The following is a 27,677-nucleotide window of genomic DNA, read 5'->3' as shown; positions in this document are numbered from 1 at the left end:
TGTATTTCACATCTGAAATTTGATCTAGGTTCAACATCAGGTGAGAGTTTCTAGTGATACCTTTATTCCACAAGGATTCTGGGATCAGATTTGTGGCTTTGGTTTGGAACGTTGGAAGAATCAGCAGTTTGCACAATTGTAATGTGAAAGACGCAAAATTCAATATTTTAAATACGTGCAGTTGAAATGGCAGTTAATCCCAACACTTTAAAATATAAGTAATTTGTTTTGAATGAATCATGTTCATTAACTGCAAACTGACAGCCTGAGCAGTTATAAGCTAATTCTATATGGGAGAGAGAACAGCGATTGCCACTAGGCTAATAGAATGTCTGCATAGTTGAAAGTTCAACTATATATTCCCATTCTTAATGAAACTGAACCTCCATATTGTCAGAGATTCTGATCACTATTATGCACTTATAAACTGTACAGAAGTTCTTCTGCAAATACTAGGATATTTGTATTCACTCAATAAGATTTGAATAAAGTCCTTTGGCTAAAAAGACCAAATTCATTGAACTTAAAGCCTCTAGGTAGACTTAACCTTGAATCAGACTTGAGATTTCAAATTTAAAATACAAAGTGTTTTTGCCTTATTCCAGTGCCACTCATGTTCTATTCGGTATTTAATTTTACCATGTATAGCTAGCCTTATACTCGGATTTTTAGTACAAACATCTGGATTTTCTTAACATGCTCAGACCTGTCTAATAAAATTAAACTTCAGACAGTGGAATAGGAAAACTGGTTGTGGGGAGGTGGGTCCTGAAATCAAATCAGAGTCACAAAATTGCCTTATCGTTAGGGCTTATTTTATAAATTTCTGTATGTTTGCTCTCCAGAATATAAGATTTCATTTGTAGAAGATAAAAACCATTTCTAATCCTTAGACTATCAAAAACAGCAAGAAGTCCTGTGGCACCTTATAGACTAACATGTTTTGGAGCATAAGCTTTTGTGGGCAAAGACCTGCTTTGCCAGATGCATTAGTGGGGGGAGGGGGGTTCAGAGGAAGGTTTGAAGAGGGAGTCTCAGTAGAAGGGAGGACAGGAGCTGATGAGGTTTTTTTCAGTCATGGTGGATATGAGCCATTATCGGCAGTTAATACACAGTTGCAAACATCCAGAGAGGAGAAATCAAGTCAGCTCAGTTAGGCAGGCGGGAGGGAGAGGGGGGGATGTGGCCCATTGTCAGTTGCTAATGTGGAGATATGAACATCAAGAGAGGAGAGACTGCTTTTGTAATGGACTAACCACTCCCAGTCTCTGTTCAGTCCTTGGTTGATGGAATCAAATTTGCAAATGAATTGCACCTCTGAAATTTCTCTTTCCATTTTATTTTTGAAATTTTTTTTTGTAGGACTGCTACTTTTAAATCTGTTACTGAGTGTCTAGGGAGATTGATGTGTTCTCCTACAGGTTTTTGTGTGTTACCGTTCCTGATGTCTCATTTATGTCCATTTATTCTTTTATGCAGAGAATAAAAAATACATCATTAGACTGTCAAAGGGAACCTTCAACATGTGAACCAAAAAGATGCACAAATTCTGCAATAATAGATAGGTGGAATAGTCATCTAGTTCAGTTGCCCCACTTGAGGAATTACTACTTAATAAGTAAATCATTCCTGATAGGCATTTGTCTAACACAAGCTGTTCTTGTAAACCTCCAGTGATGGAGTTACCACAGCCTCCCTAATATTTCCACACTCCTTGAAACAATGGTTGAGATGTGTGAACTGCCTAGTCCATCTAAAGAGATGCTAACTATTTCTGATCATTAGTTGGAAACACCCTTGTCCTTGCTGATATTTGGGTGGGGTGTAAGGGATAGAAGCTATCAAGACTTGCTGGAGAGGGGAACGAGTAAATTCACTGTCTTTCCTACCCTCATATACTAAAGTCTGTTATGCCCCTGCTCTAAAAGGAGGCATGAAAGAGATGATATATTCATCCTTATTGACAGACTTCCTGGATACGAAAGTATTAAGCCCCTTTTAACAGTACCTCAACTATCAGAACCCCGGTGTTACTCAGCTGCTCAAATTACTTGAGTTCCCTTGATGACTTCTGCAAGACAGCAGTCAAAGATTAAGTTTACAACAAATATTTAATTTTTGAAACTGAGTTTAATATTTAAACCATTATACTCATGATACCATTGCACTGATGGGACTGAAAGTAAGGGAAGTGGGTGGTGACTGGATCAGTGTCCAAGCTTCATAGTTTCATAAGACATGTCTACGTGCATCATCAGGCAATCAAGTCTGCTTTGAGAGGCCTTTTGCGTATGTCAAGAGAATAAATCATGCTGTGTGTGGCAGGGAACCCACTTGATCAACAGGAGCTTTAGATACTCCTAAATGGCAATGCTGTGAGTTCCAATAAAACACTTCACACCACCCTATTTTTTTCCTGATTCTTCTTTCTCTAACCCTCATTACAAAAAAGCTGTCTTGGAAATGGTTAGTTTTAAACATTTACTTTTTTTTTGTATCCATCTAGTTGTAAAATCAAATACTTTATTTATGGTGAGTCCAACTCTCAGCCGTTAAGACGAGGATAAAAATATAGCAAATGTAAAATTCACCTAGAATCACCTAAATTCTGTGTGTGTTGATTAAAAGTCAAATATCTTGGAGCTTTCTAGTGTTAGGAACTAGATGGTGCTCTCCCTTTTCCCGTAGTGTAAAATTCCCATTTGTAGACCTCCTTGGTTGCAGGTCATCTGACCCTAAATCAGTCACCACTGTGGGACCGATTTTCCTGTACCATAAATTCCAACATTTGGAGAGACAAGAAGAAAAAGTTTCTGGCTGATGGACTTTGAGTGCGAAGATGGTGGCTTGATGCCGCTGAGAGATTTCCATTCTTGGAATAGTGCCTCCAGAGACGGTTAAGTGGGTAGAATCCAGGTGAATGGATCCAGGGTGTAACACATACAATTTGTCATATGTTGAAATAGGGTATCATATATGGCTATCATTACCACATGTGGAATGTGTTTATGTATAAATGTAAAGTCATATCAAACAGCTTAGCTGTCTAAATTCTTAATTACAGAAATTATATGTCTGTGATCAGGCTTGATTTTTTTTTCCATTTAAGTGATGGCTTAGTAATTTGAGTTTTCTCTCAAAACATGGAAGCTTAGATGGTGCAATTAGATAAAATAATATGGTGGATGTAGTGAATAACAATATTAATGAGATTATAAATTGCCTAACTTTGTGGTATCACTTCTTAAATCATCTGCTGTACTAATATTGTTTCCCATCACCTCTTTGTAATTTCAAGTGAAAATACTGAGCATCATTGTGGAGACTTAACTGAGACCTTATTATATTTAATCAGGTCATATTTTGTCCATACAGATGAGAGGAAGAACTTGCCAGAACTAGTTTTGCTGGTGCCTTTTTAAAATGCTTTTGCTCCTCCTGAGAGGTAAAAAAATTAAGTTCTCATTTTTATGAGACATACTGTATTTTGTGGTTTATGTGCAGCCCAACCAGCCTATGATTGATGTGAGGGTATTTATGGGGATGGTCGGCTATATTTCATATGTATATGAGGATGTCATGGCTAGTGTTCCAAAGAACATTATTTAGATCATTTATATTTCATCATTTTCTTTTGGAATGTCATTTTGTTCAGTGGCATGATTCCTATCATTTCACCTGTTACACTTTTGATGGCTAATATGGCAGAAATAATTAGATGAAAATGTGATGTGCATTTGTAGACAGCAGTATTACATCTTGTGAAAAGCTGTGATGCAATTTACATGTACTGTGCTGCATCAGACACCAAGTGCATGCATTATGAAATATCTAAAAAGCTTATGGATTGAATAGAGACAATTGCTTAAATGATAGGATAACATGGCTTACAGATATGTGCTACCTGCCCTTCTGTAATTCATGCTAAAATGCAATATAAGCATATTAAGATGCCATTCTCAGAATTGATACAATATATTTTGTCAGTAGAAAGGTGATTGCTCTTTTCTGTCTGGTATAAATTCAGTCTTCCACTGGAAGTCAGTCTTCTTTGTTTCCTTGACATATCTTCCAACCTATTTAGGTTATAACACGAATAACCTTTAGTTTTCTTTCAAATAACTCTTATGTAAATATTACATGTTGAGCAACAGAAAAGCAATATTTTTGTCTTAATTGAAGTTGTAATTTCATCCAGGAAATTCTTTTCTGTATAGACTATTTCTGGTTCTTTTCAGTTGTCTGTTACCTGCAGTATTTGAAATGGAATCAAACGACATTTCTGTTTTCTTGTCAGGTTGTGGATGTTGGGTAGCTATGCTGTTAAGCAGCAGATTGCTTATTAGCAGAGGTTTAATCTTGTGAAGTGATCTGAGTCTTGGTTATGCAGATTTTTTAACATTTCAGGCTTTGGAGCTAACCAGAAGTACACAAGCTTATAGAGCCGTAAATTTAGAAACCACGTAGCTTCCTGTATCTTGAAATGTGTATATTCCATTATGACAACTTACATTCTGTAACTGTAATGTCCCTGTCTTTTAGACCAATTGATAACATTTTGGTGGGGAAAACAAGTCCAACAATTTGGGCTTTAGTAATTTTTATGTTTCTTAAAATAAACTAGTTTAAATGTGCTTTTAGGCTTTGCCACCTACCCCACCCACCACCAGCTGAAATATGCTGTTGACTCCCTGGGATAAACTACAGTCTTTTTCACTGTACCAAAGAATCCCACAAATCCAAAATACCACTTCAGATTCATTTTGAGTCCGTTAATACTATGGAAAGCTTCATTATTTTGACTCACTCCCTCATCTACTTTTATGGAGTAGAGGAAGTAAGTAACAGAAAGGCGCATGTGGGCACCTGGTGGTGTGAAAAGAGTTTGGTGACTGTTTTAAAAGCTATTAAAATGTAAAGAAAAGAAACAAGGAAAGGAGAGAATAGAAATGGAAAGGAGAAGAGCGTGGCACCGGAATGAACTGGAAGGAGAAGGATTTAAAAATAAATAAATCAGAAAAAAAACACAGGTTCTAATTTAATGAACTTTGTTTTAAATATTGTATTACTTAGCACTTATGTCCTATCTCTATTGAAATCTGAGAAAAAGAAGATATTTACCTACTTTTAGGGTTTGGTACGTTAATATTGCTGGCTCTCTGGGCAGGCCTGTGGCTAAACTAAAGTTTAATTAGTAAGCTGTTAGTTCTGTGTTTTTGGTCTGAGGCTGGGGTGTGAATTGAGTGCTACTCTTCCTGAGAACACAAAAGTGGCTTTAAATGGAATTCTGACCGAACTGTGGATCCCGCTCATCAGATACCCATGAATTGAAATGTCAGTAGAATAAAAAAGGCTGTTTTTGAGGTAAAAACAAAAAAGCAGTCAGGTATCACAGACTGTTCTGGTGTGGGTATGGTCTGAAGAAGTGGATCTGTCCCACAAAAGCTCACCTAATAAATTATTTTGTTAGTCTTTAAAGTGATACTTGACTGCATTTTTATTTTGATCGTATATAGACTAGCATGGCTCCCTCTGTTACTGTTTTTGAGGTAGTTTGCGGGTGATTTATATAGCTGACATTTGAACTCTTCTTTTACTTAAAAACAGACTTCTTAAGAATTATTCGTGGTATAACTTCCTATATGAAGTTTTGGCAAAGTTGAGTCTTTACAGCATAATTGCAAGCCTCAGAAAATTGGTGCTTATAGTTAAAGTTAGTGCCAGAACCTTCTGTACTTGGTGCACTGTTACTGTACAACTTTTAAATTAACTTCTCATGTATTTTAGATCATCTTAACGTGTGTAGGCCTAGGGCAAATGGAGCAACTTTTCTTTACCTATTCCTTCAGCTATGCTATTATTGTTCAATGTTATTCTTTCAGCAACCTTTTATTTTTGTCCCAAATGTTTTTGCCTCTAGCGGGATTTATTTCTTTAAAATGTATGTGGTCCACTTCTCAGCATGATGCATTTTGACAGGAAATCAATACTTTTTCATACTAGAGTTGATGGTGTGATTGTCATAATCCTCTTCTTAGACTTTGTTAATGGCTGAATACTAACCTTGGTATTCTTATCATTATTTTTATATCCTTTGCTAAGAAATGTTATCTTTCGCCTCCATCTCAACCCTTTTTTTCCAGAAGAGTTTTCTAGGTGCATTATATCTTTCGATGAAAATGTACTAGAGCCAGGCATCTGCAGAAGTGCCTGCTACTTCTATAGGTACATGTATCCTTTCAGCTAGACTTCATTGCTATGGGCTGTAATGTCATTCACACATCTGAAATTAAAAAAAAACAAAACAAAAAAAACCTTCCCCAACACGAACTAATTAGGGCAGTTAACTTCCACAGGATGAGGACAAAGGGTTAAAATTCCCTTTTGTGAAGCACCAAATTTAATTGCTCAGAGAATAATGGGGGGAGCGAGGAAGGGGCTGGTAACCTCTCTGAACATTATCTGTCAATCACATCAATATTCAGAATGTCTCTTATTTTGTCTTCACAGGAGAGCTATTGGCAGTACAACATTCCAGAATTTTATTGTGCTTCTTGGTTTTGGAAATGCTGTAACTCTTTCTTTCTTTTTCCCTAACAGTAAAAGCCTGGATGTTTCCCACTTTATATTGTATCAATTGATCAGTCCCAAACTGACAACCTGCCATAGTGCTTGTGCAGAGCTCTCTCTTGATGATGTGTTTAGTATGTCCTGACACAATTATTACTGTGTAAATCTAGAGATAATTTTTCAACGTCAAATGTAATCAGTTTAACTCAGTGGCTGGCTCTTAAACCTGTAAGATTTTTAATGACACAGTATCAATTGATATCAAGGCTAATAGTCTGACAGCTTCAAACAAAAAAGAAAAATCAGTGTTTCCTTTAGTAGCAGCTGCACAGATAAGAAAAGACAAATACTTCACCTTTTCTTTTGGCATTTGTTTATCCAGGAATGATCATCTCAGGAACAGCATCGGGGTTTTTAGTACACAGCTGTCTTCTTTGTTTGTCATTTTCCCCTCATTTTGTTCAGCTGGGTAGATTTGTGGCCTAGGAGCTCAAGTGACATTTGTCCAGTGTCGCTAAGTAAGTTAGTGGCTGTTTCCTGTTAGTTTTTTCTATAACCACTAACACTCCAATTGAAAATTTGAAAGCAAAGGGGGTAATTTCTTATAAAGTGGCATTGCAGTGCAGTGTCATTCAAAGACTGCAAATAATGAAAACTTAATATTCATCTCTTGGCTTCCTTGAATTGAAATTACATGAGAATGAACAAGATAAACAAGCTGAACTAGACTGTGAAACTACGTGTTAGGAATCCTCTTGTTCTGTTTATAATTGTCAATATTTTCCAAATGCAACATGTATTAAAAATACCTGTTTCATCATAATACACCAGGTAAACAAAGAAGGTTAGAATAAAATGCAGGGATTGGATGAGACACATCTGTCTTTGGGTTCTATGTAAATTATAGGCCTCTAAAAAGTCAGCCCAAATTGCTTTGAATTTTCCAAGCATTGTGTTACTGCAGGATGCCAGTTGTGAGGTCAGCTATATCACTGAGCCAGGCAGGGAATCCTGTGTTTTGACAGTGTACACTGGTATAGCTGGGTTAATATTTCACCTAATGTATGATTCATTTTTACTTTAGCCTATTTGGATCAGGTGTTAACATTACTGTCATTGAAATTAAACTGTAAAAGGTTTTCTATGTTTGTGGTTTAAGACTAGGCTTCCCGAGGTATTTATGTAAATGAATTGGCTTTCAAGCTGTTAGGTAAAATGCCAGTGGTGACTGGAAAACTGCCTCTCTGTTGTTTAAAAGCCAGCTTGCATGTTTATGCTACGTTTTGTTTTCTTTGATGCCATCAAAACGACGAGAGCCAGACTTGGTCGTGCTGCTTGACTGACCAGCTGTGCCCCAGTTTTTCACCATTACAATCAGCTGCTGCCTTTACTGAGGTGTCACTGCTGATTTACTCAGACACTTTGACCTTACAGTTGCCTCTGAAAGAGCTTGACCTAGAAGCCAGTGCCCAAAGCAGTTTGCCGTTAGCACAGGATGCCAATGTTATTGCTTTGAATATAACAATGCTCAAAGGATTTCCTCTGTCTAATAGCTATTCCTGCCTGGATGAATGTGTTAGGTGTCTGGAGTCCACTTGCTGCTTTGTAACAGTACTGCAAGCATTCATGATCTCTGAAGTTGCTGGAGTGAATAACTAAACCAGAGTCAGCTGACTTTCACTCTCCAATCAGATAAAATGTGATGTAAGTGTTTAGCAGCTGCTAGGATCTGAATAAGGGTGCTGAAGTCTGAGGTAGTACAGCATGGCTATACTGTTGTGGGAGGCATAAGGGAAGCTAAAGAGTGCAATGGATGAGTCCAGCATTCTGAGGAGACGGGGGCTTCAGGTAAGCAACTGCCCATTCATGAAATATGTTTTTTCAATGAACCCCGATCATTTCAAAGTTCCTGTTTCATTCCTTTGCTCTACACACATTATCTGTACAATTTTTTGAACTACATACTTGCAGTGCAATGGGTTGGGTGTCATGCTACAAGTACAACACTGAAGAATGCTTATCAGCTTCCCCTCGGAAGTGTCTAATGATTTGTCTGTCTCTGGGTGGGGTGTGTGTGTGTGTGTCTGTCTGTCTGTCTCAGAGAGAGAGAGAGAGAGGTAATATCTATGAAGTATATTTAGAATAACATTTTCTTAAACAAGTTTGACTTTTAACATGCTGACAACTAATGATTTAAAAGTGCAATATTCCTATGTAGTTAACTACAACTGTAAAGAAGTATATGGATATGTTTGACACATTAGCATGTCAAGGGAAATGTAAGCTTAGCATCACGGGACATTCAAAACAGATGTGTGCAGCTGTTGCTTGGAGTTTCTCTCAGCAGTAATTAATGTGGGCTACAGTTTCAAGTTTCTCTTTCTGTAGGTTGGGAAATTAGAAGAGATATTTAAATAAATTTTTATAATAATTGGTATGTGACAAAATAGTTGTATTTGTTACATTAAAAACAAAGTAACCTGACTATAAAGATGTAGTTGAAATTAAAACTAGGTAAAATGTGACCATAATTTGGGAATAAGTGTGTGGACCTTTAAATTTGAACAAAATCATAAACGTTTGAGCTGTATTGTAAGAGCGATTTAAAAAAAAAAAAAAATCACATGCTTCCCATAAATCACATTTTTAAGCCATCGTTCAACAGTATGCCCCAAAAAAACCAAACAAACAGAAAAATTAATTTCAGAAGTGCTCTGCACAATTGGGAAGTTTTTCTTTTGTCTCAAATGATTATTACTTTAGTTTAAAATCTGTACTTACATGTGCTAACTGCATATTAGACCACTTTAGTCCTTTTTGAAAGTAGTTGAAAATAGGGTCTGAAAATCAGTTTCTTAATGGTAAATATATATAAGAAGCAAAATGGAGCACAGCCTTAAACTACGTGATTTTATGATATTTAAAAACAAAAAATAAGAAAAAACCACTTTCCTCAAGTTGCTCTTAGTGATGAATGTACTTCCTTTCTTTTGTTTTCCTTTCCTCAATATTTCAATAGACAGGAGCAGGCGGGGTGGTGGTGGGGGAAGTCCATGCTCTATGCAGGATGACTGTTGCTTTGTTAAGCAATAGAACACTATAAAAAAGCGATGTAATGCACTGAACTTCCAAAAGTTGTAAACTTGATGGAAATCTGCTTGTTCCTACAGAGAAGTGCTTCCGTATAACTCAGTGCTTCTAAAGACTGATACAGTTTCTATCAGACAAATTAAACCAAAATAATATCTTTTGTTGTTGTTGTATATCTTAAACCTCTTCAGTCACCTTTGATAAAAATCTGTTCAAACACTCTGGGACTTCTTAAAGTTCATTTGTTTTTCTTTAACTATGTATTACTGCTTTTGCCCACCAGGACTAGGTTAACTTGTTTAATAATAATAAATTTTAAAACAACTTCATGCTTTCCCTTAGTCTCTTAGAGCCTAAATCGTTCCGTTATGATTAACTGATGGTATGTGTTGGGGGGCGGGGGGGGGAGGAGGGGAAGCGGAGGGAGCTTTTATGTGTGTGGGGAGGGGGGAGGGTATCTCAGCTACCGTGTTTTGGAGCTGTCAGTAAGATTACTTAAAAAGAGGATTTAACAGTTTACCTTCTACTAAACCTACCATAGTCCACTGAGCAACGTAAACCCAATCTCTGCCTTTTGTCATGAACTGAACAGCATTCTGTGTGGATTAAGGATAGGTAATACTGTAATCCATGTATCTGTTGCAAAATTCTGTAGCATAAATACTGTCAAGGTAAAACATTCTGTAGTGTGTTTCTGTCATCTGTTATAATTGAATTCAATCTTTGAATATTGAATATGGGCATCTGACTAGAATACAAACGCTTGGCTGAAGGTTCACTTAACCTTCAAAAAGTAATCTTATCACAAGTTTGCTTTCTTATGAATGATCATAACAGAACTTCCAAATTTAACTTTGAAAACTGATTTGTAAAGGGCCAGGACATGTGCATGTTGTTATATCCTTTATAAAATAACCAGGAGGTAGCTATGTTAGTCTGTATTCTAAGAAAACAAAACAGCAGTCACGTAGCACTTTAAAGACTAAGACAATGGTTTATTAGATGATGAGCTTTCGTGGGACAGACCCACTTCTTCAGATCAATAGCATTTCCAGTATAGATTGACCGTTGCATTGTACAGAGGTCCAAAAAAATTGCAATAAAAACTGACAAATCAAATACATAGGACTGAAGGAGGGCAGTGAGGAATAGCGGGTGTTAAGTCTTGACTGAGATGATTTTCCTTTGTAAAGTGTTCACTTCAGTTCTTGGCAGAATATGTTTGCTTTTGAGATGGGGTCCTGACATGATGATGCCTGCTACTAATCCCCACCATACTCTGCAAGGAGGAGGCTTCTTAGATTGCATTTCAAAGTATATATAATCATAACAAATTGCAAGACTTAAGTAAAACTCTGGAATTTTGATTTTGTTGGGATGCTGTTTTTCACACACAAACTGGTCCATTCCTGTGTCTTATCCTAACTGAATTTGTTAATCACTGAACGTTTTGATTCATTTCCTGTTACTGCTTTATTGGCTACAACTATAAAAAGTAGAAATAGATGAATATGAATCTCTCTAGCTGCGTCTACATGTGCTGGCTACTTCAAAGCCTGGCGAGCGCTATTTCAAAGTTGAAATCGACGTAAGGCGGCGAGACGTCGAAGTCGCTATCCCTATCAGGAGATGGGAATAGCACCCTACTTCGACGTTGAAGTAGGGCATGTGTAGTTGATCCGCGTCCTGCAACATCAAAACAGCGGGGTCCACCATGGCGGCCATCAGCTGAGGGGTTGAGAGACGCTCTCTCCAGCCCCTGAGCTCTATGATCGCCGCATGCAGCGGCCCCTTAAAGCTCCCCGCCCCCTGCGTTCCTGTGCAGGAAGCTGAGAACGCGTGCAGGCGGCAGCACTGACACGCGGCCTGCCTGCATGCCTCCCTGCAGCCCCAAGCCACCAGCCCTGCTGTGATGGCCGCCCGCCAACCCCTCAAGCGCCCCCAGGGCACCCCCCCCAAGGGGAGCCAGGGCTCCCAGCCTGGCAGCCAGCCTGGCAAAAGGCAGCAGGGCCCCTCCTGGATGGAGGCCGAGATCCGGGACCTGCTGGGGCTGTGGAGCGAGGAGGAGGTGCTCCAGGTAATGGGGAGCAAGAGGCGGAACGCGGATGTGTTCACACGGCTGGCCGAGGGCCTGGCTGCCCAGGGTCACCCTGCGTGCACTCCTGACCACGTCAGGAGTAAGGTGAAGGAGCTGCGGCGGGGTTACGCCTGGGCCCGGGATGCGGCCAGCTGATCTGGGGCCGCCACCGCCACTTGCCCCTTTTACAGGGAGCTCAGGTCCATCCTGGGGCCCCGGTACACTGCCTCCCCACCGGTCACTCTTGACGCCTCGGCCGACGAGCCCCAGCAGGTCCCGGAGCCGGAGTCCGCCCTGGAGGCAAGCCCTGCACCGCAGGGACTCCCCCAGGAGCCCACCCCTGGGATGCTGGAGGAGGAGGAGGGGGAATCCTCCTCCAGCGACAGGGGGCTGCACATCGTCCTGCCATCCCGGAGCTCCATCAGGGCATCCGCCCAGAGGGTGTCCCCCGACCGTGGGAGCGGACCGTCAGGTATGTACCCCCTTGGTGCACACCCCATGGGGTTAAGGGGCGGGGACAAGAGACGTGACCAGGGCCCTCCACGTGCCCAGATGACCATGGCCCTAAGGACAGCAGTGGCATGTCCCTCAGAAGAGTGCATCAGTCCCTGCCCCCCCGCCCCCACCAGCAGGACAGTGCCATGCCCCATCCCTGGGGATGGGGGAAGCGGAACCTAGGGTCCTGGGGGGGAGGGGGTGGGACACCCATCAGCAGCAGCAGCAGCAGCAGCAGCAGCATCTCCCGGGGACGGGGATGCGGAACCAGCAGCAGAGGGGTGGGGGGACAAGGGCCACGGCTTGGGGCCCACACTAACGGCTGTCTCCACTCTTCTTCCCCCCTGTGGTCCGCAGCTGCACCATGGGAGGGCCCAGAGAGCGCCGGCGAGGTCTCCGTGGTCCCGGAGAGCCCACCGGCACCATTGCTGCAGGCCAGCCCCTCGGTGGAGTACCAACCAGCCCCAGGATGGGGCTGACGGCAGAGCCACCACCACCCGAGGACGGTCACGGACCCCCAGCTGCTCGTGACCCTCTGACGTCAGCTGGAGGTGTTGGAGCGGCACCTGCGGGTGGAGAAGCAGCGGCTGGAGCTCCAGGAGTGAGCGCTGGCCTGGTGCCAGGAGGCATGGGGGGCCTTTATGCGCACGTTTGAGCGCATAGTGGAATACCTGGCCCCCCATGTCGTGCCGACCGCTGTCCCACCACCCTCCGCCACCCTGGGGCCTTCTGCCGAGGGGGGACTTGGGACCTGCTGACACCCGCCGGCCATACCTGCCGGTTTGCCCGGCCCCCAGCCAGCCTTGGCCAGGGGTACGGGGCCCAGGACGTGCCCCCCCCTTGTACATATCCCCCCGTGTATATTTGTATATAGTTTGTGCTACATCCTTGTTCTGTTATATGGTACCTGCCACCCCATGTAAATAGTTCCCCCCTTTTGTTGTGTGTGTGTGTGTGTGCGCGTGTGTGCGCGCGTGTGTGTGTGTGCGCGTGCGCGCTCTCTCTCTCTCTATATATTTATTTGTTGTATGAATAATAAGAGAAATCACCGGTTTTTGGTTTCAAAAACAACAGCTCCATTTTTTATTTGCAAGAACAAGGGCGGGGTTGTGTGCTCTTGGGTGCTCTGTGGTGTGGGCGTGGGGGCAGGGAGTGTTGTGGAGGATGTGGGGGTGCAGTGAGGGGCCTGACATTATTCACCCTGCGGCCTGGTCTGAATGGGCCCGCAGGGCCTCCCGGACCCGGATCCCCTCGGGGTCCACCTGGCGACTGGGGACAGCGGGTGGCTGCACGTCAGCCCTGCCAGCCTCCACAGCCCAGCCGTGGAAGAATGCCTCCCCCTTGCTCTTGACCAGGTGGTGGAGTGCGCTGCACGCGCCCACAACCTGGGGGATGTTGGTGGGGCCCGAATCAAGGCGGGTGAGGAGACACTTCCAGAGCCCTTTGAGGCGGCCAAAAGTGCGCTCAACCACCTGGCGCACATGGTTCAAGCGTGTGTTGAAGCGCTCCTGGCTGGCTGAGAGATGGCCCGTGTAAGGGTGCATGAGCCAGGGCCGGAGAGGGTATGCCGCGTCTGCGACGACACAGAGGGGCATGGTGGTGTCCCCCACAGGGATCTCCTACTGGGGGATGTAGGTCCCAGCCTCCAGCTGGCAGCACAGGCCCGAATTCCGGAATACCCAGGTGTCGTGGGTGCTGCCAGGCCACCCAACATATATGTCCAGGAAGCGGCCCTGGCTGTCCACCAAGGCCTGGAGGACCACAGAATGGTAGCCCTTCCTGTTCAGGAAGCGTCCTCTGCTGTGCTCCGGGACACGGATGGGGATATGGGTCCCATCCAGAGCCCCGAAGCAATTTGGGAAACCCAGGCTGGCAAACCCTGCGATGGCGGCATCCGGGTCCCCAAGCTGCACGAGCCTGTGGAGGAGCAGGGGATTGATGGCGTGGACGACCTGCAGGGGAAGGACATGGGAGAGCACCAGTGAGGGGTGTGCAGTGTGTGTCTGGCCCTCCCCCCCCCCCCAGGGCTGCCATCCACCCAAGGGCTGCCCTCCCCTGGGTCCTCTTACCTCCATGAGGACAGCCCCGATGGTGGCCTTGCCCACGCCAAACTGCTGCCCCACGGATCGGTAGCTGTCTGGAGTGGCCAGCTTCCGGACAGCGATGCCAACCCGTTTCTCGACTGTGAGGGCACACCGCATGGCGGTGTCCTGGTGCCTCAGTGCGGGGGTGAGCCACTGGCAGAGCTCCAGGAATGTCTGCTGGCTCATGCGACAGTTCTAGAGCCAGCGCTCATTGTCCCACTCGCCGAGCACCAGCCGCTCCCACCAGTCGGTGCTCGTGGGATAGCTCCACAGCCGGTGGCGTGTGCGGCGGGGGTTGGAGGGCAGCAAGGTCTGGGGTTGCTTCCTCCTCCCCTGGGGGCAGCTCCTCTTCCGTGAATAAAAGGTGGTCAGCTGCCTCTTGCATAGCATTGAGCAGGGCAAGCACTGCTCCTGCAGGGGCGGCTGTGTGGACCTCTGGCGGCTCCTTCTGCTGCTGGGGGTCCATACTGCTTCGACGGGTGTGCGTGTCTGTGGCTCTGCAGACCGCGTGCTGTGCAGGCTGTGTGTGTCTGGGAGGAGCCCTTTAAGGGAGCGGCTGGCTGTTGCCCTGGAAGTGCTAGTCTGCCCTGTGACCCTGTCTGCAGCTGTTCCTGGCATCCTTATTTCGATGTGTGCCGCTTTGGTGTGTAGACGCTCCCCTGCAGCGCCTACTTCGATGTGGTGCTGCCCAACATCGATGTTTGAATGTCGACGGCACCAGCCCTGGGGGACGTGTAGACACTATTAATCGAACTAGCTTATTTTGATGTTGCTTCATGGAAATAAGCTATTTCGATGTAGCATACATATGTAGACATAGCTTCTAAGTGGCTTAGCTTGCCAATGAATGGGTTCTCAATGAAGTGATTTTGAGGCATCAACCTCCCACCCCTCAAAAATCCCTTTTTTTTTTTTTTTTTTTTTTTTCTAGCTGCTTTCTGATCATTTCGTTAGATACTGACATTTCATTCTAATTTTGAAATGTCAAGTATACTGTAGTGGGTATGTGAAAAGATACCACTTTGAAGATGATCAGTAAATGTAACCAACAACGGAAGCCACTTCTGTATTCAGAGGGGCTTTTTCCCCCGCAGTTCTGTGTTCTGTCATGGTGATTCTGATTTCCTTGTTCATAATTTATCTTTGTCTTGTTCTGGAATTCTATGGCAGAAAGTGGAGAGGCATCTGGAATACCATATTCAGTGCCATGTGCTAAAATGCTTAGACATCACATTGTTGAGTTCAGGGTCTGTAGCTCAGAATTTCCTTGCTGTTGATAGGTCTCTCATCTCCAGTACTAGTATAATATGGTTTGTGTTTACTTATGTATTTTTTTAAGGATAGGGTGAAGTATTTATTTTTTCCCCCCTCTCATAAATCATGGGTGAAAAGATGCTCTTGCCCTTTATTGGGGAGGGAGAGCGCATGTGAAGGTAGAATTATTGTTGCCAGTGCCAGATAGGCATTCTGACGAGCTTCCCTTTTCTTCACTGAAGATGAGCTTTTTCAATAAGGCACATACTTCCTCTTTAGAAAAGTTTACTGGGTCTTCTGTTCCTTTATGGTCACGTGCCCTCTACAGTTGGTTTAATATTGGCTCTTTGAATATTGGAATCTTATCTCCCTCACCAACAGAAGTTGGTATAATAAAGGATATTACCCTTATCCGCATTGTCATTCTGGCTTTGTTTTTGGCAATGGGAAATACCTTCTTGCATATCATGTGGTAGAGCGTAGATAGGCGCCCTTCTGGCATAACATATGAACTGGTGCTGTGCTAGCATGTGATAACACAGCTGGCTATGCACAGTGAAACTAATAAAATGCAAAGTACTGAAACTATCGTGCACTGAAATCTTGACCATAATGAGTTCAGGACTTCCACATCATAGAAAACGGGATTTTCCAAGTCCTTACTCTCAGCTTCCAATAGGAAGCTGTCAATAGGAGCTCAGAAAGAGGAGTAATTTATCAGAAAATTCACCATTTGAGGCTTCTATGCCATACAGTTCTCTTGGTGGCAAAGGAAAAACTAGATCCAGTTATCTATAGAGAAATAATTCTTCTCAAAATATTAACAATTGAGATTAAAAAATTGGTCCTTCACTCCACTCATAGGCATGCTGTGAATGAAAGGAAGTGACAGTGACATTAAACGTGTGTGAATGTTTGGTTACCTTAATTCAGGAATGGGAATGTGTTTCGATGGTAGCCTGTTGGAGAAGACTGATGTTAGAAGCTAGAAAATGTTCATTAGATCAGAAAATGTGTAACAGGATGAAAGGAAGGAGATTAGAGAAGTCAGCTTTCTGGTTAAGGGACTACATGTTCTCAGCACTAACTCAAGTGGCATACAATATATTTTCCCTGTTTTGGGACATGAGGGTCTGATAATTTTACAGTTATAATTTCACTGAATTGAATCAAATAATTATAATGGGGTGAGGGACAATCATGAGTTGTGCCAGAGTTATGTACTTTTGCTTGTTAGGGAGAAAAGAAAAGAACTTGGTCAATGGTTGGAGGGGCAGAGAAACGACTGCTGCAGTAGGAAGAGGATCTGGAATTTTTGCTTGTTCGTTTCAGCTTCTAACATGCATTTTCTATGTGGATTTGCTTCTGAAAATAGACACGCAGTGTTAAGCCACAAAAAGATACATTTGCTTATTTATTTTTACATGTACCTGAACACTGAAAAAAGTTTTTGTGTGAGCAAGATTATCTGACCATAGTTAAAAATCTAGTTTCATACATTCTTGGTTAAACATGTTCAGTGTTTGTTGGTATAACTATATCTAGATTCCTTTTAATAGTTTCCATGGGCACTGTGCTGGAAGCAAAAATATCTTTATTCTGTCCTGCTACAGAAAAATAGGAACCTTGTGTGGTGCTTTTGTAATACTTAGATACCACAGTGACAACTGTCTTAGAAGTGCCTAAGATAGACAATGCTTTTGTGAGATGAGAGACACTGGTAAAAAAAATGCTTTTTCTTTTCTCATTAGCTGTCACTTCTTTTGGCCTGGTAGAGTGCACAATCTCTTGATCGGTTAATTCACCTGCGTTTTCAAGACATTCATGCATTGTTACATGTTTGTTAAGCTCTCTAAAAGGCATTTTCTTTTGTCCGATGTCTCTTTTGCTATTATTTCTACTATAAAACTCACCCTTCCTGAAAGGGTTAACTTTGTTCTCATGGGTTCACTTGCCCTGTGGTGCGGTCTCCTCATAGCAAGTAAGGACAACTGCTGTATTCTTAGCCAGGGCATTTGGCAGTAGGCCAGACTCTGTGTCTGTAGCCCACATGATACTTTTCACTAATGCCTTTTGATAATTGCACTACCATTTCTTGGTAATGCCCACAGTATGTCACTGAACTGACTGTTTGGTATTATGTTGGGAAGGAGAGACGTAAACTTAATGTTCCTTCATGTCAAATCCTTTGGTGAGCAATGTGTCTCAGCAGACGAATCTTGAGAGGGTTTGACTAAAGCTCCATCATCTTCTTGGAGCTATGTGCAAAATCAGCTTTCCAGTTCAGTGTGCAGTAGCTGGCATCCATTCCCAAATAACTCATCTCATCCTAGAAAACCTAGAATTTTTAATTTTACTTAATAAATTGTTTGTACATACTGCTAAATAGTGCCACTATAATTGCTAGGTTAGCCTTATGCCTTGAAACTTCTGGGACTTACTTTGTTATAGATGTACCCACCTACTATGGTTTGGCAGACAGGGTGGTAAGTATAAACTTAAAGCAATGGCAATTGGTAATTCTTTGCTGTTAAATCACATGGAAATAGTAACCATAGTCAATCTGGTTGGCTTTCTGTTCCATTGTGAGAAACTTCCCTTCAGCTGTTTCAACAGTTCCCTTCTACTTCTCTATGACATTGCTACTTTTTTCTGCCATATTTGGCCTAAGGATTTTTCAAATTTATTTTCGCTTTCTGGTTTGTTACTTATGCTTTTAAAACATTATATATTATTTCTTTGAGTTGCAGACTCTTCCCCCCTGGCCCCCCACAGATGTTAACATATTCTTAAATCATTTCCCATTATGTTGAAACCATAGGCCAGGGGTTGGCAACTCCCCCCGCGCACGTGCAGCATGGGAGGGGGCAGGAGCACAGGGCTGGGGCCAGAGGGCCCCTGCCACAGCATGGCACTGGAACTGGAGCCCTGCTGCGGAGCTCCTGCCGTGGCATGAACCAAAGCTGGAGCACAGGGCTGCGTCTGGAGTGCGGGACCCAGTCGCAGGATTCCCACCTCCCCGTGACCGGGCTGGGTTTGGAATTCACAGGTTCAGGACCCCCATTGGGGCATGGGGCCAGGCCTGGGCCGTGGGGCCCCCAGTGTGGAGTCTGTGCCACAGGTCTAGGGCTGGGGCTTCCACCAGGACCCATGGATGGACCTGGAGCACAGGGCCCCCACTGGAGGCAAGGTCCCCACTGTGGAGTCCCTGCCCTGCCATGGTGGCCCCACCCTACCACAGCATGGGGCTGGAGCTCTTGCCGGAGCTCAGGGCAGTACTCCCAGTAGCATAGAGCCCCAGCTAGACTTGAAAAAGTATCATTGGTACTCAGAGCATACATAGAGGTCAAAAGTTTCAATTTTGGCACTGTCTTGGAAAGGTTGCTGCCCCCGTCATAGACTTTTGGGGTCTAATAGTGTTATCCAGCTATATATTAAAATTAAATAAATCAACCCTAAAAGAATGTTAATGTTCAAAATTAGTAAATGACCAAATCAAAGCTGCCTGTGCACCTTTCATTTGGCCTCCTTGTGCCTGTGGTTTTTGATGTCTTTTAATCATGCGACCTCATAGGACTCCTGCCTCATTCAGTCCACAGGATGTATGGTGATTAGGGCTGATTGGAAAATGGTAATTCCTTCCTGAAAAAAATAATCTTGTTTTTTGAAAATCGTTTAATTCTGCTCTGCCGAGTAAAATTTTGAACTGGAAGGGATTTCAGGAAATTTTTTGTTTTTGTTGGAAAATTCAAAATGAAAGTTGTAGGCTTCCCAGCTGCCTTTCCGGGAAGTTCTTGTCAGTTTCACTTTGGGAGAAATCAATATACCAAGGAGTTAATGATTTTTTTTTTTTTTTTTGTATTCCTTCTAATTTTTCTGAGAGAAATTGATGAGAACCTGGAGAGGAAGAACACCTTAGTATTCAGGCCCCCCTCTGCCTCCCTCTAGCTATAGCAACCAGAAGGGCAAAGAGAGCAGGGATGTTCAGCCTCTCTGGCCTTGGAGCTGTGTGGGAGGCTGCGTCAGGTCTCTTAGCCTAGGCAGACCTCCTGGAAAGCTTTTATCAATTTCATTTTCTTCCAGGAACCAGGCAAGTGAAATTAATGAGACCTTTCCTAGCAGCATTTAGATTTTCTAAGCAGTAGAAACTTGCGGCAAAGTTCAAGTTCTTTCCCATGGAAAATTTTGGTTTTGGGAAGTGTTTTTGATTAGTCATTCAGAAGAAAAATTTCTGACCTGTTCTAATCTGTATCAGCTGCCAGGTCCTGCCTTTCTCACACCCTGTTCCTCTCAAGCCAGACAGTCCCTGGCTTGTGCTCTCCTAGTCAGCAACTCCATTTCTTATCCCTCTGCCTGAACACCAGCAGAGGGCACATGGAAAGTACAGAGATTAAGACTGTGTCTACCCTACGAGATGCAATCGATTGTAAGTCAGTTAGCCCAATTTTTCTGGGTGCCTGTCCTCACTAAATTCCATTAGCTTGATTATGGGCCACCAAAATCAACATGAAATCGAAATCCTAAAATTGAAGTAACCTGGCGGGGAGCATTCTATTGGAATTTAAGAATTAAATCAGATTTGCCCACCTTGATTACAATTTTTCTGATTTGTCAACCTTGATAACTGTTTATGGCTTTCTGCGCCTTAAATATTGAGTCTGTTCTGGTATGGCTATGACCTGAAGAAATGGGTCTGTCCCACAAAAGCTTACCACCTAATAAATTATTTTGTTAGTCTTTAAAGTGCTACTGGACTGCTTTTTTGTTTTGATAGAATATAGACTAACATGGCTATCTCTCTATTACTGTTCCTGGTGCTATTTAAAACTTTTGCTGTCTTTCAGGTGGTGGTGTTTTGGTGCTCTTTTCTCTTTTTAGGGCTAAGATAAAGAATTAGAATTTCAGAGGGTGTATATATATTATACTCCTGCTGTTGTTTATGTACCATTGCTAAATACTATAATGAATAAGAACACAAGGGCCTGGTCCCCAAAAATTTATACTCTAGCTCAATAAAACAGAACATGGTTGTGAGGGAAGGCAGAGTAAAAGGGTGCTGATACTTCAATCAAAAAGGAGAAGTTAAAACTGCTATTTGGGAGACCGTGTACAAAGAGGTGATTCTGTTTTTCTGTGAGTTTAATTTTGTTATTGGTTCCTTAAAATAATCAAGTCAGTCAAGAGGGAGTAAATAAATCTAATTTAGCTATCTTCTCATGGTTATGAAAAGTGAGCTCTCAGATGGAGTGGTGGTCAGAACTGGAACTACAAAAAAAATTAAAAAAAAAAAGCCTGAAAATAAACTTAACTTCAGTTGAAACAAATCCTTGTGTAACAGAATGTCATTGATTTGTATGTGCACAACTTTGCATACATAACCGTGTGCTTAAAATGTTCTCTTCAGAAACTTAACTTTGTCTGCTTTTCAGTGATGTGACAATGTCAAATTGCAAAAACTGGAAAACTTTTTCTTGAGTTTGAGAATTTAAATTTAACTGTGTTGAAAATCCAGTAATGTCCTCTGAGAGATCCACGTGTGCAGAGTTTCTCTTTGATTTTTACACACTCAGCAGGACCACAATAGATTGTGTTTTTGTGAGAGTGCTGCTCAGACATTTCCATGGAAGATTTAGTTCTTTCCTGGAAAGTTGTCTGTAGAATTTAAGCTTTTTTTGAACAGTGACTTAGTGGTTTCTGCTTTTGCAAGTTTAGTAGACACAAGTGAAATGAAAGAACAGTAGAGAGGAAAATGCAAGAAGTGCCCTAGAGTTGAAACCTGGATTCATTCTTATTGCTTAGTTGATGTGTCTTGGCCAGACCTCTCTCTGAACATGCCAAACAATACCTTTATTTTTTTTACAACATAAAATATTGTAGTAATTTACTGGCTGTGAGTTTAGTAGTGATCAGGTGGGTTAGATTATTAGATTCATATCTCATGATTTGACATTGATAAATAGTAGATTTGACATGCAGGCATGAATCTGTCTCATCTTCCCATTTTATCAGTTTTGCCATGAATAACTGAAATGGTTCTTGGACTACCATTTGGAGTTGTTCTAGTGGCTAGATGGTCAAAATCTTTTTGTGATCTCCAAGTTCTGGTGTAGCCTTCCTTCTCCCTACAGCTCCACCTTTAGCTGTTTTTACAGTGCCTCCCTGAAGTCCAAAAATGATGCCAGCTTTTTTGTATGCCCTTGTCCTCTTAACACAGTGTTCTGGGCTTTCCTCTGTACCATCCTCTCTATGTAGACTGCCTTCCCTGACCCACCCTGTAAGGCCACTACTTCCTTCTCATTCACATCCCAACTGAAGGGCACGTCTTACCTGGAAGAGTGACCCACTCAGGGTTGATCTTCCAGGTTTCAATTTCACGCACCTGATCGGCAGTTGACCCCTGTACTTCTTGCTGTTGTGAGGAGCAAGCAAGGTCGACTGGAGAAACTCCTGTAAACCTTCCTTAGTGAGGACAGCCAAGTAAGCTCATTGCAGATAAGTCAATCCTAGCTCCTCAGTTGCTGTAGCTAGAATTGTGTATCTGCTATCGACTTACCTGCCTAGTGTAGACCAAGCTGAAAAGGTGTGTGGCAGTTCTGAAATACGTGATGAAAGTGCCTGCAAAATGGGGCTAGTAACTTGTCCTTTTTAGTGGTATACTGTACTCCTTTTTCCTGTGCTCCCTTATTGTGTTCATTTGGATGGCAAGCGCTTCAATTTAGGGATGATGCCTGCTTCAGTGTGCCTAGAGCACTAAACACTTGATGGCTGCTACAGCAATAAAGTTAAAAATCAGAATTTTAGAATTGACCCAAGGCCAAAGTGGTTATAAACTTACAGTATGTGGTCTTAGCTTTTTTTTTTTTTTTTTTTTTTTTAAAACCTCAAAGACTCTTCTGTTTGGATCTTTTTTTTTATCTGATGGTGAGCCTAGACAGCACAGATCAATACCATGTTTCTTTGTTGCCAAACCTCATAAAGTAGGTTGTGAGGCTTATGGATGCATAAAGCAGTGTGTTCTTGTCTTTAGGCTCTAACAAGATACTGGGGAGGGGGCACTCTCAGCATTTCTAAAATTGATGAACTTCTACATGTCTTTCACTGTAGAAACTTTAAATATGAGGTCCCTATTTTTCCTGTTAAAGCACCACAAAAGGAATGTAGTAATTGATGAGAATCTGGCTGAATATTTTTCCATTCCTCTGCTCCTCTCACAACACTTCAGTGTATTTTATACAAACCACCATAACAATTATTTCTGTTCAATGCGACGGAGTGGGAGAGCTACTGCAGGGCATTGCCATAACAAGCTGTGTTAATTGGGAAGCATCCTGCATGCCAACAGCTTAGATGGTCAAGCAGTTGGAGACAGTCCATTTAGTTACGCACTTGTATTAAGTAAATTTTCTCATTTTATATGAGAGAGAACCAAAGCAATGTCACCATGGTTAACCAGCAGAATGAAAGTCAGAGGCAGGAGGACATTTTGTAAAAAAAAATTAGAAGTCAAATTTAGTTCCGTGGGGGTTGGCCCTGTTTTGAGCAGGGGGTTGGACTAGATGACTTTCTGAGGTCTGCTCAAACTCCAGCCTTTTGTGATTGTTATTTTTACTAAGGAAAAAGAGAAAGGAGCCAAAACTGTGGTAAGTCAGGAGTAAAAATATTATTAGGCAGGTCACAAAAGAATTTGAAGGGCAATGAACAGCAACACATTAAAGTACTTCAGAAGCAAGAAGCCTGTTAAATATTGGGGAGGTACTGAATTATCAAGGTGCTGAAGGAGAACTCAGGAAGGATGAGGCCTTTGTAGGGGAGCTGTCTAAACTCTTTGCATTGGTCTTCATGGCAGACGTGAGGGAAATTTCTGCACATGGATGATTATTTTGAGGTGATAATCTGAATAACTGTCCCAGATTGAGGTGTCAGTAGAAGTGGAACAAATTGATAAGTGGAAAAAGTAATACGTTACAAATGATAGTCATCCAACTTGTGCAATTCATTGCCATGGGATGGTATGGAGGCCAAAATTATTCCAGGGTTCAAAAAAGAATCAGCAAAGTTCATGGAGTCTAGATCTATCAGTGATTAGTAGGCATGGTGGTCATGGGCACAACCTTGTTTTAAACCCGCTACCTATAAAGTTCATTTGGAAGAAGGGAGGGGGCTGCTGACCCCTGCTCTAATCTCATGATGGCTTACTTGGCTTCAGAGCTTTTGGTGAGGGACCTTCTCAAAGGCTTTCTGGAAATCTTAAGTACACTATAACCACTGGATCCTTCTTGTCCATGTGCTTGTTGACTTCCCCCATCAGAGACTTCTGATAGACTTATGATGCAAGATTTTCCTTTACAAAGCCACGTTGACTCTTCCCCAACAAGTTGTTCATCTGTGTGTCTGGAAATATTATTCTTTATTATAGTTTGAACCAATTTGTCTGGTGCTGAAGTCAGGCTAACAAGCTTATAATTGTGGGGATCACAACTGGAGTTATTGCAATGTCACATTTGAGTTCCTTGAGAATACTGTCTGCTCCTGGTGACTTTACTGTTTAGTTTATCAATTTGTTCCAAACCCACCTCTAAAGACATCTCAGTCTGTGGCAGTTCTTCAGATTTGTCAGCTAAAAAGAATGGTTCAGGTTTGAGATTCCCCCTCATATTCTCAGCCATGTAGACTGATGAAAAGAAGTAATTTAATTTTTCTGCAATGGCCAAGCATCCTTGCATGCTCCTTTAGCATTGCAATCATCCAGTGGCATAACTGGTTGTTTAGCAGATGCACTGATGCACTTAAACATTTTTTGCTATTACTTTTGAGTGTTTGGTTAGCTATTCCTCAAATTCCTTTTTGGCCTTCCTAATTACATTTTTAAACTTCTGCCAGAATTTATGTTCCTTTCTATTTTCCTTACTAGGATTTAACTTCCACTTTTTAAATGATGCCTTTTTGCCTGTCACTGCACCTTTGATTTCGTTTAGCCTTAGTGGCACTTTTGTATCTCTTTCAGTTTTTTGGAATTTGGGGTATGCATTTGTGATGGGGTTCGGGGTCCCCAAGCGCACTACCCTGTTCGCAGCAGGAGTGACTCTCTCTCAACAGGTAGAACAGGAAGTTTATTAGGCGACAGAGGCACAGCTTCTCACAGAAGAGGCAGTGCAGCAATCAGACCATCATTCCAACCCATCCGGCGGGGAAGAGCCCGAGGGGTGCCCCTCTGGGGCGTAGCTTCCTCCTTCGCCAGGCTGGCTGCCTTCCAGCTCCCTCTCCCCCCAGCTTCTAACTGCTGCCTCTGATTCAAACCCTGCTTGGCTCCTCCCTCCTCTTTGTTCAGGGCAGAGGTGTTACCTACCAGCTTAGCTTACAGCCCCAGGGGTCATCCTTAGCCACTGGCAGCTGCTCTGCCTGTCTCACACACATCCAGCCTGAGTCTCAGACATGCACTCCCCCCACTCCCTCACAAGATTTAAGATGAGCCTCTGTTAGGGTGTCTTTAAAAAGCTTTTCCACGTAGCATGCAGAGATTTCCTATTTTGGTGCTGCACCTTTTAATTAATGTTTAACCTCCACTATTATTTAGTTTTTAATTTTTATGGCCTCTAATCTCCCAGAGCATTTTAGTCACTATCACTGTCATCAGGTAGTCAGTAATATAGCCCTACTTCTATATTTTTATTATTAAAGCATGGAATTGCTATCCATAGAGATTCTACGGTACAATTAAAGATTTTTAACTTAGATTAATCTATCCTTTTTCATATATAGTGCCTCTCCCCAACGAGTATGACCTGTTCTGTCTTTCTAATATGTTTTGTATCCTGGTATCACCTATGTACGTTTCACTGGAAATAGTTTGATAGAATATCGTTCCATTAATGTTTCTTTGAGCAGCTCTATTTTTCATTTTGAGCAGGTGAGAATAACAGGTGCGTTATAAGGCAGTGGGAAAACCTGTTGTCTACTTATTTCTCTTGAGTTGTAAACACAAGTGTTTTGTTACAGACTTTCTTAAATTTGAACTCAGGAGAGGGAGGGAAATTGAGACTTCTATTTTTGTGTGTCTTGAGAGTGAAGTTGAATTTTGTTCCTCTGTAGTTTTGGAAAACTTCATGTTGTTTGTCTGATTTCATTACCATTCATGTTCTCATAACTAGATATTTCTAACTACCACACTGGGGATCAAATGGAAGGATTCTAGAGCTAAGGAATAGTTCCTTGACTAGGAGAACGAAAGAAGCAGACTTTGTACCTAAAGGATTGCGACAGACTCTCACTTTGGACATGTTAGAGGACCTGAATTGCACACAGTTTAGTGTGTGGCAAACACTTGTGTAATTCTGCTGAGGGAGAGAAGCCAGCTGCAGCTTTTTTCAGAGCTTTAAATGCCAGAAGGTCCTCTGTAATTGTATAATCTTGTCTGTAAAATACAGGCTATAGAACTTCCCCCACAATAATTTCTAGACGTATTTAGAAAAAGTCCAATAGTGAGTTAAAAATTGTTGGTAGTTTAGAGATTCCACAGCACCTATTGGTAAATTGTTCCAATGGATAATTACCTTAATGTTAAAAGTGCAAGTCTTATTGTCAGGCTGAATTTATCTAGCTTCAACTTTAAGCTGTTGGATCATGTTATGTTTCTCTGCTAGTTTGAAGAGCCTACTATTAAATATTTATTCCTCATGCAAGTACCTACAGACTATAATCAAATCATCCCTTTACTTTGTCTCTAAAATAAATAGGTTGAGACTCTGAGCCCATCACTTAAGGCACATTTTCTAATCCTTAATCATTCTTGTGACTTATCTGAATCTTTTCCAGTTTATCAACAATCTTCTTGAATTCTGAGTACCAGCATTGGGCACTGTATTCCACCCAAGGTCATATGAGCACCAAATACACACCTAAAATAATCTATTTGCACTGAAAACATCACACTTGTGTTCAGCTGATTATCCCTTGTAAACCCCCCAAAATCTTTTTCAGAACTACTGCTTCTTGTGGTGGAGTTCGTCACTCTGTAAGTATGTGTAATGTCATTCCTAGATGTACACATTCATGTTGAGCCATATTAAAATATATATTGTTTGCATGTACCAGTTTACCAGACTGTTTTGACCTGTACTCTTCATTATTTACCTCTCTTCCAATTTATGTGCTGTCTGCAAAATGTCCATAGATATGTTTTGTTTCAGGTTATTGATTAAAAAATTTTTGAATTAGCATAGGGTTGCAGAATCAGTCCTTGAGGGATCCTGATAGAAACACACCTGCTCAATAAGGCTGGGTCTACACGAGCCCCTTCCACTCGAAAGGGGCATGTAAATGAGCAGGTTCAAAAGATGCTAATGAGGTGCTGCAATGAATATAATGGCAGCCACAGTGATTCAAAAGTGCGGCTTTTTGAATTGCACGCCGCCTGTGGAGAGGAGGCTTTCCGAAAGGACCCAACCCCCGCCCCCCGTTTTTGAAAGCCCTTCTTCCTTCTCTTTCGAATCGCTGCAGCTGCCATTATGCTAATGAGGCACTGCATATTCATTGCAGTGCCTCTTTAGCATCTTTCGAACCCGTTCATTAACATGCCCCTTTCGAGAGGATGGGACTTGTGTAGACACAGGATAACAGTCCCAGTTGACAGTTATGCTCTGAGACCAGTCAGTTAGCTAATTTTTAATCCATTCAATCTGTGTCATGTTAATTTTGTATTTTTCTAATGAAACTGTTATGTGGTACCAACTCAAATGGATTACAAGAATCTTAAGTATACTACATTAACATTATTAATTTTGAGTTCCATTAATTTTGTCGTAGTCCCATTTCAGGCACTGCATTATCTTGCTCGGGATTGTTAATCGGCTGGGTCATCCTGTTGTGCACTTCTGGAACTTCCCTAGAACTCCATTACTTAATGAAAATCAGCAATCCAGAGAGCTCCAGCCAGCTTTTGAAAAACTTCTGAATGCAGATTTTTCTGGGCCTACTGATTTAAAAATGTCTGTGTTTAGTAGCTTCTGTTCACTATCCTCCACCAATACTAATGCAAAGAAAAGCATGCCCCTTACCATGTGGTACTATGTAAGGGAATACAGGCCAGGAGCATTTCTTGAGTATTCCTG

At 42.2% G+C, this 27,677-nt stretch overlaps 1 protein-coding gene across 2 annotated transcripts in view; it reads left to right on the top strand.

Annotated features, from left to right (window-relative positions):
* Window positions 1-27,677, top strand: part of MAST4 (microtubule associated serine/threonine kinase family member 4) — a 403,649-nt gene that overhangs the window by 128,857 nt on the left and 247,115 nt on the right. The window contains exon 1 of one of the 2 annotated variants that reach the window (XM_074995487.1): window positions 8,346-8,418. The exons of the other annotated variant lie outside the window; for it this stretch is intronic. Within the exon in view, the coding sequence (XP_074851588.1) occupies window positions 8,380-8,418 (39 nt within the window). The 5' untranslated portion in view covers window positions 8,346-8,379. Of the gene's footprint in view, window positions 1-8,345; window positions 8,419-27,677 lie in introns of those variants that run through there. 2 annotated transcript variants of the gene reach the window in all.

The sequence above is a fragment of the Carettochelys insculpta genome, chromosome 5, assembly GCF_033958435.1.
Source record: "Carettochelys insculpta isolate YL-2023 chromosome 5, ASM3395843v1, whole genome shotgun sequence".
NCBI classification, from domain to species: Eukaryota; Metazoa; Chordata; order Testudines; family Carettochelyidae; genus Carettochelys; species Carettochelys insculpta.
This window is presented reverse-complemented; position numbering and strand designations above follow the sequence as displayed.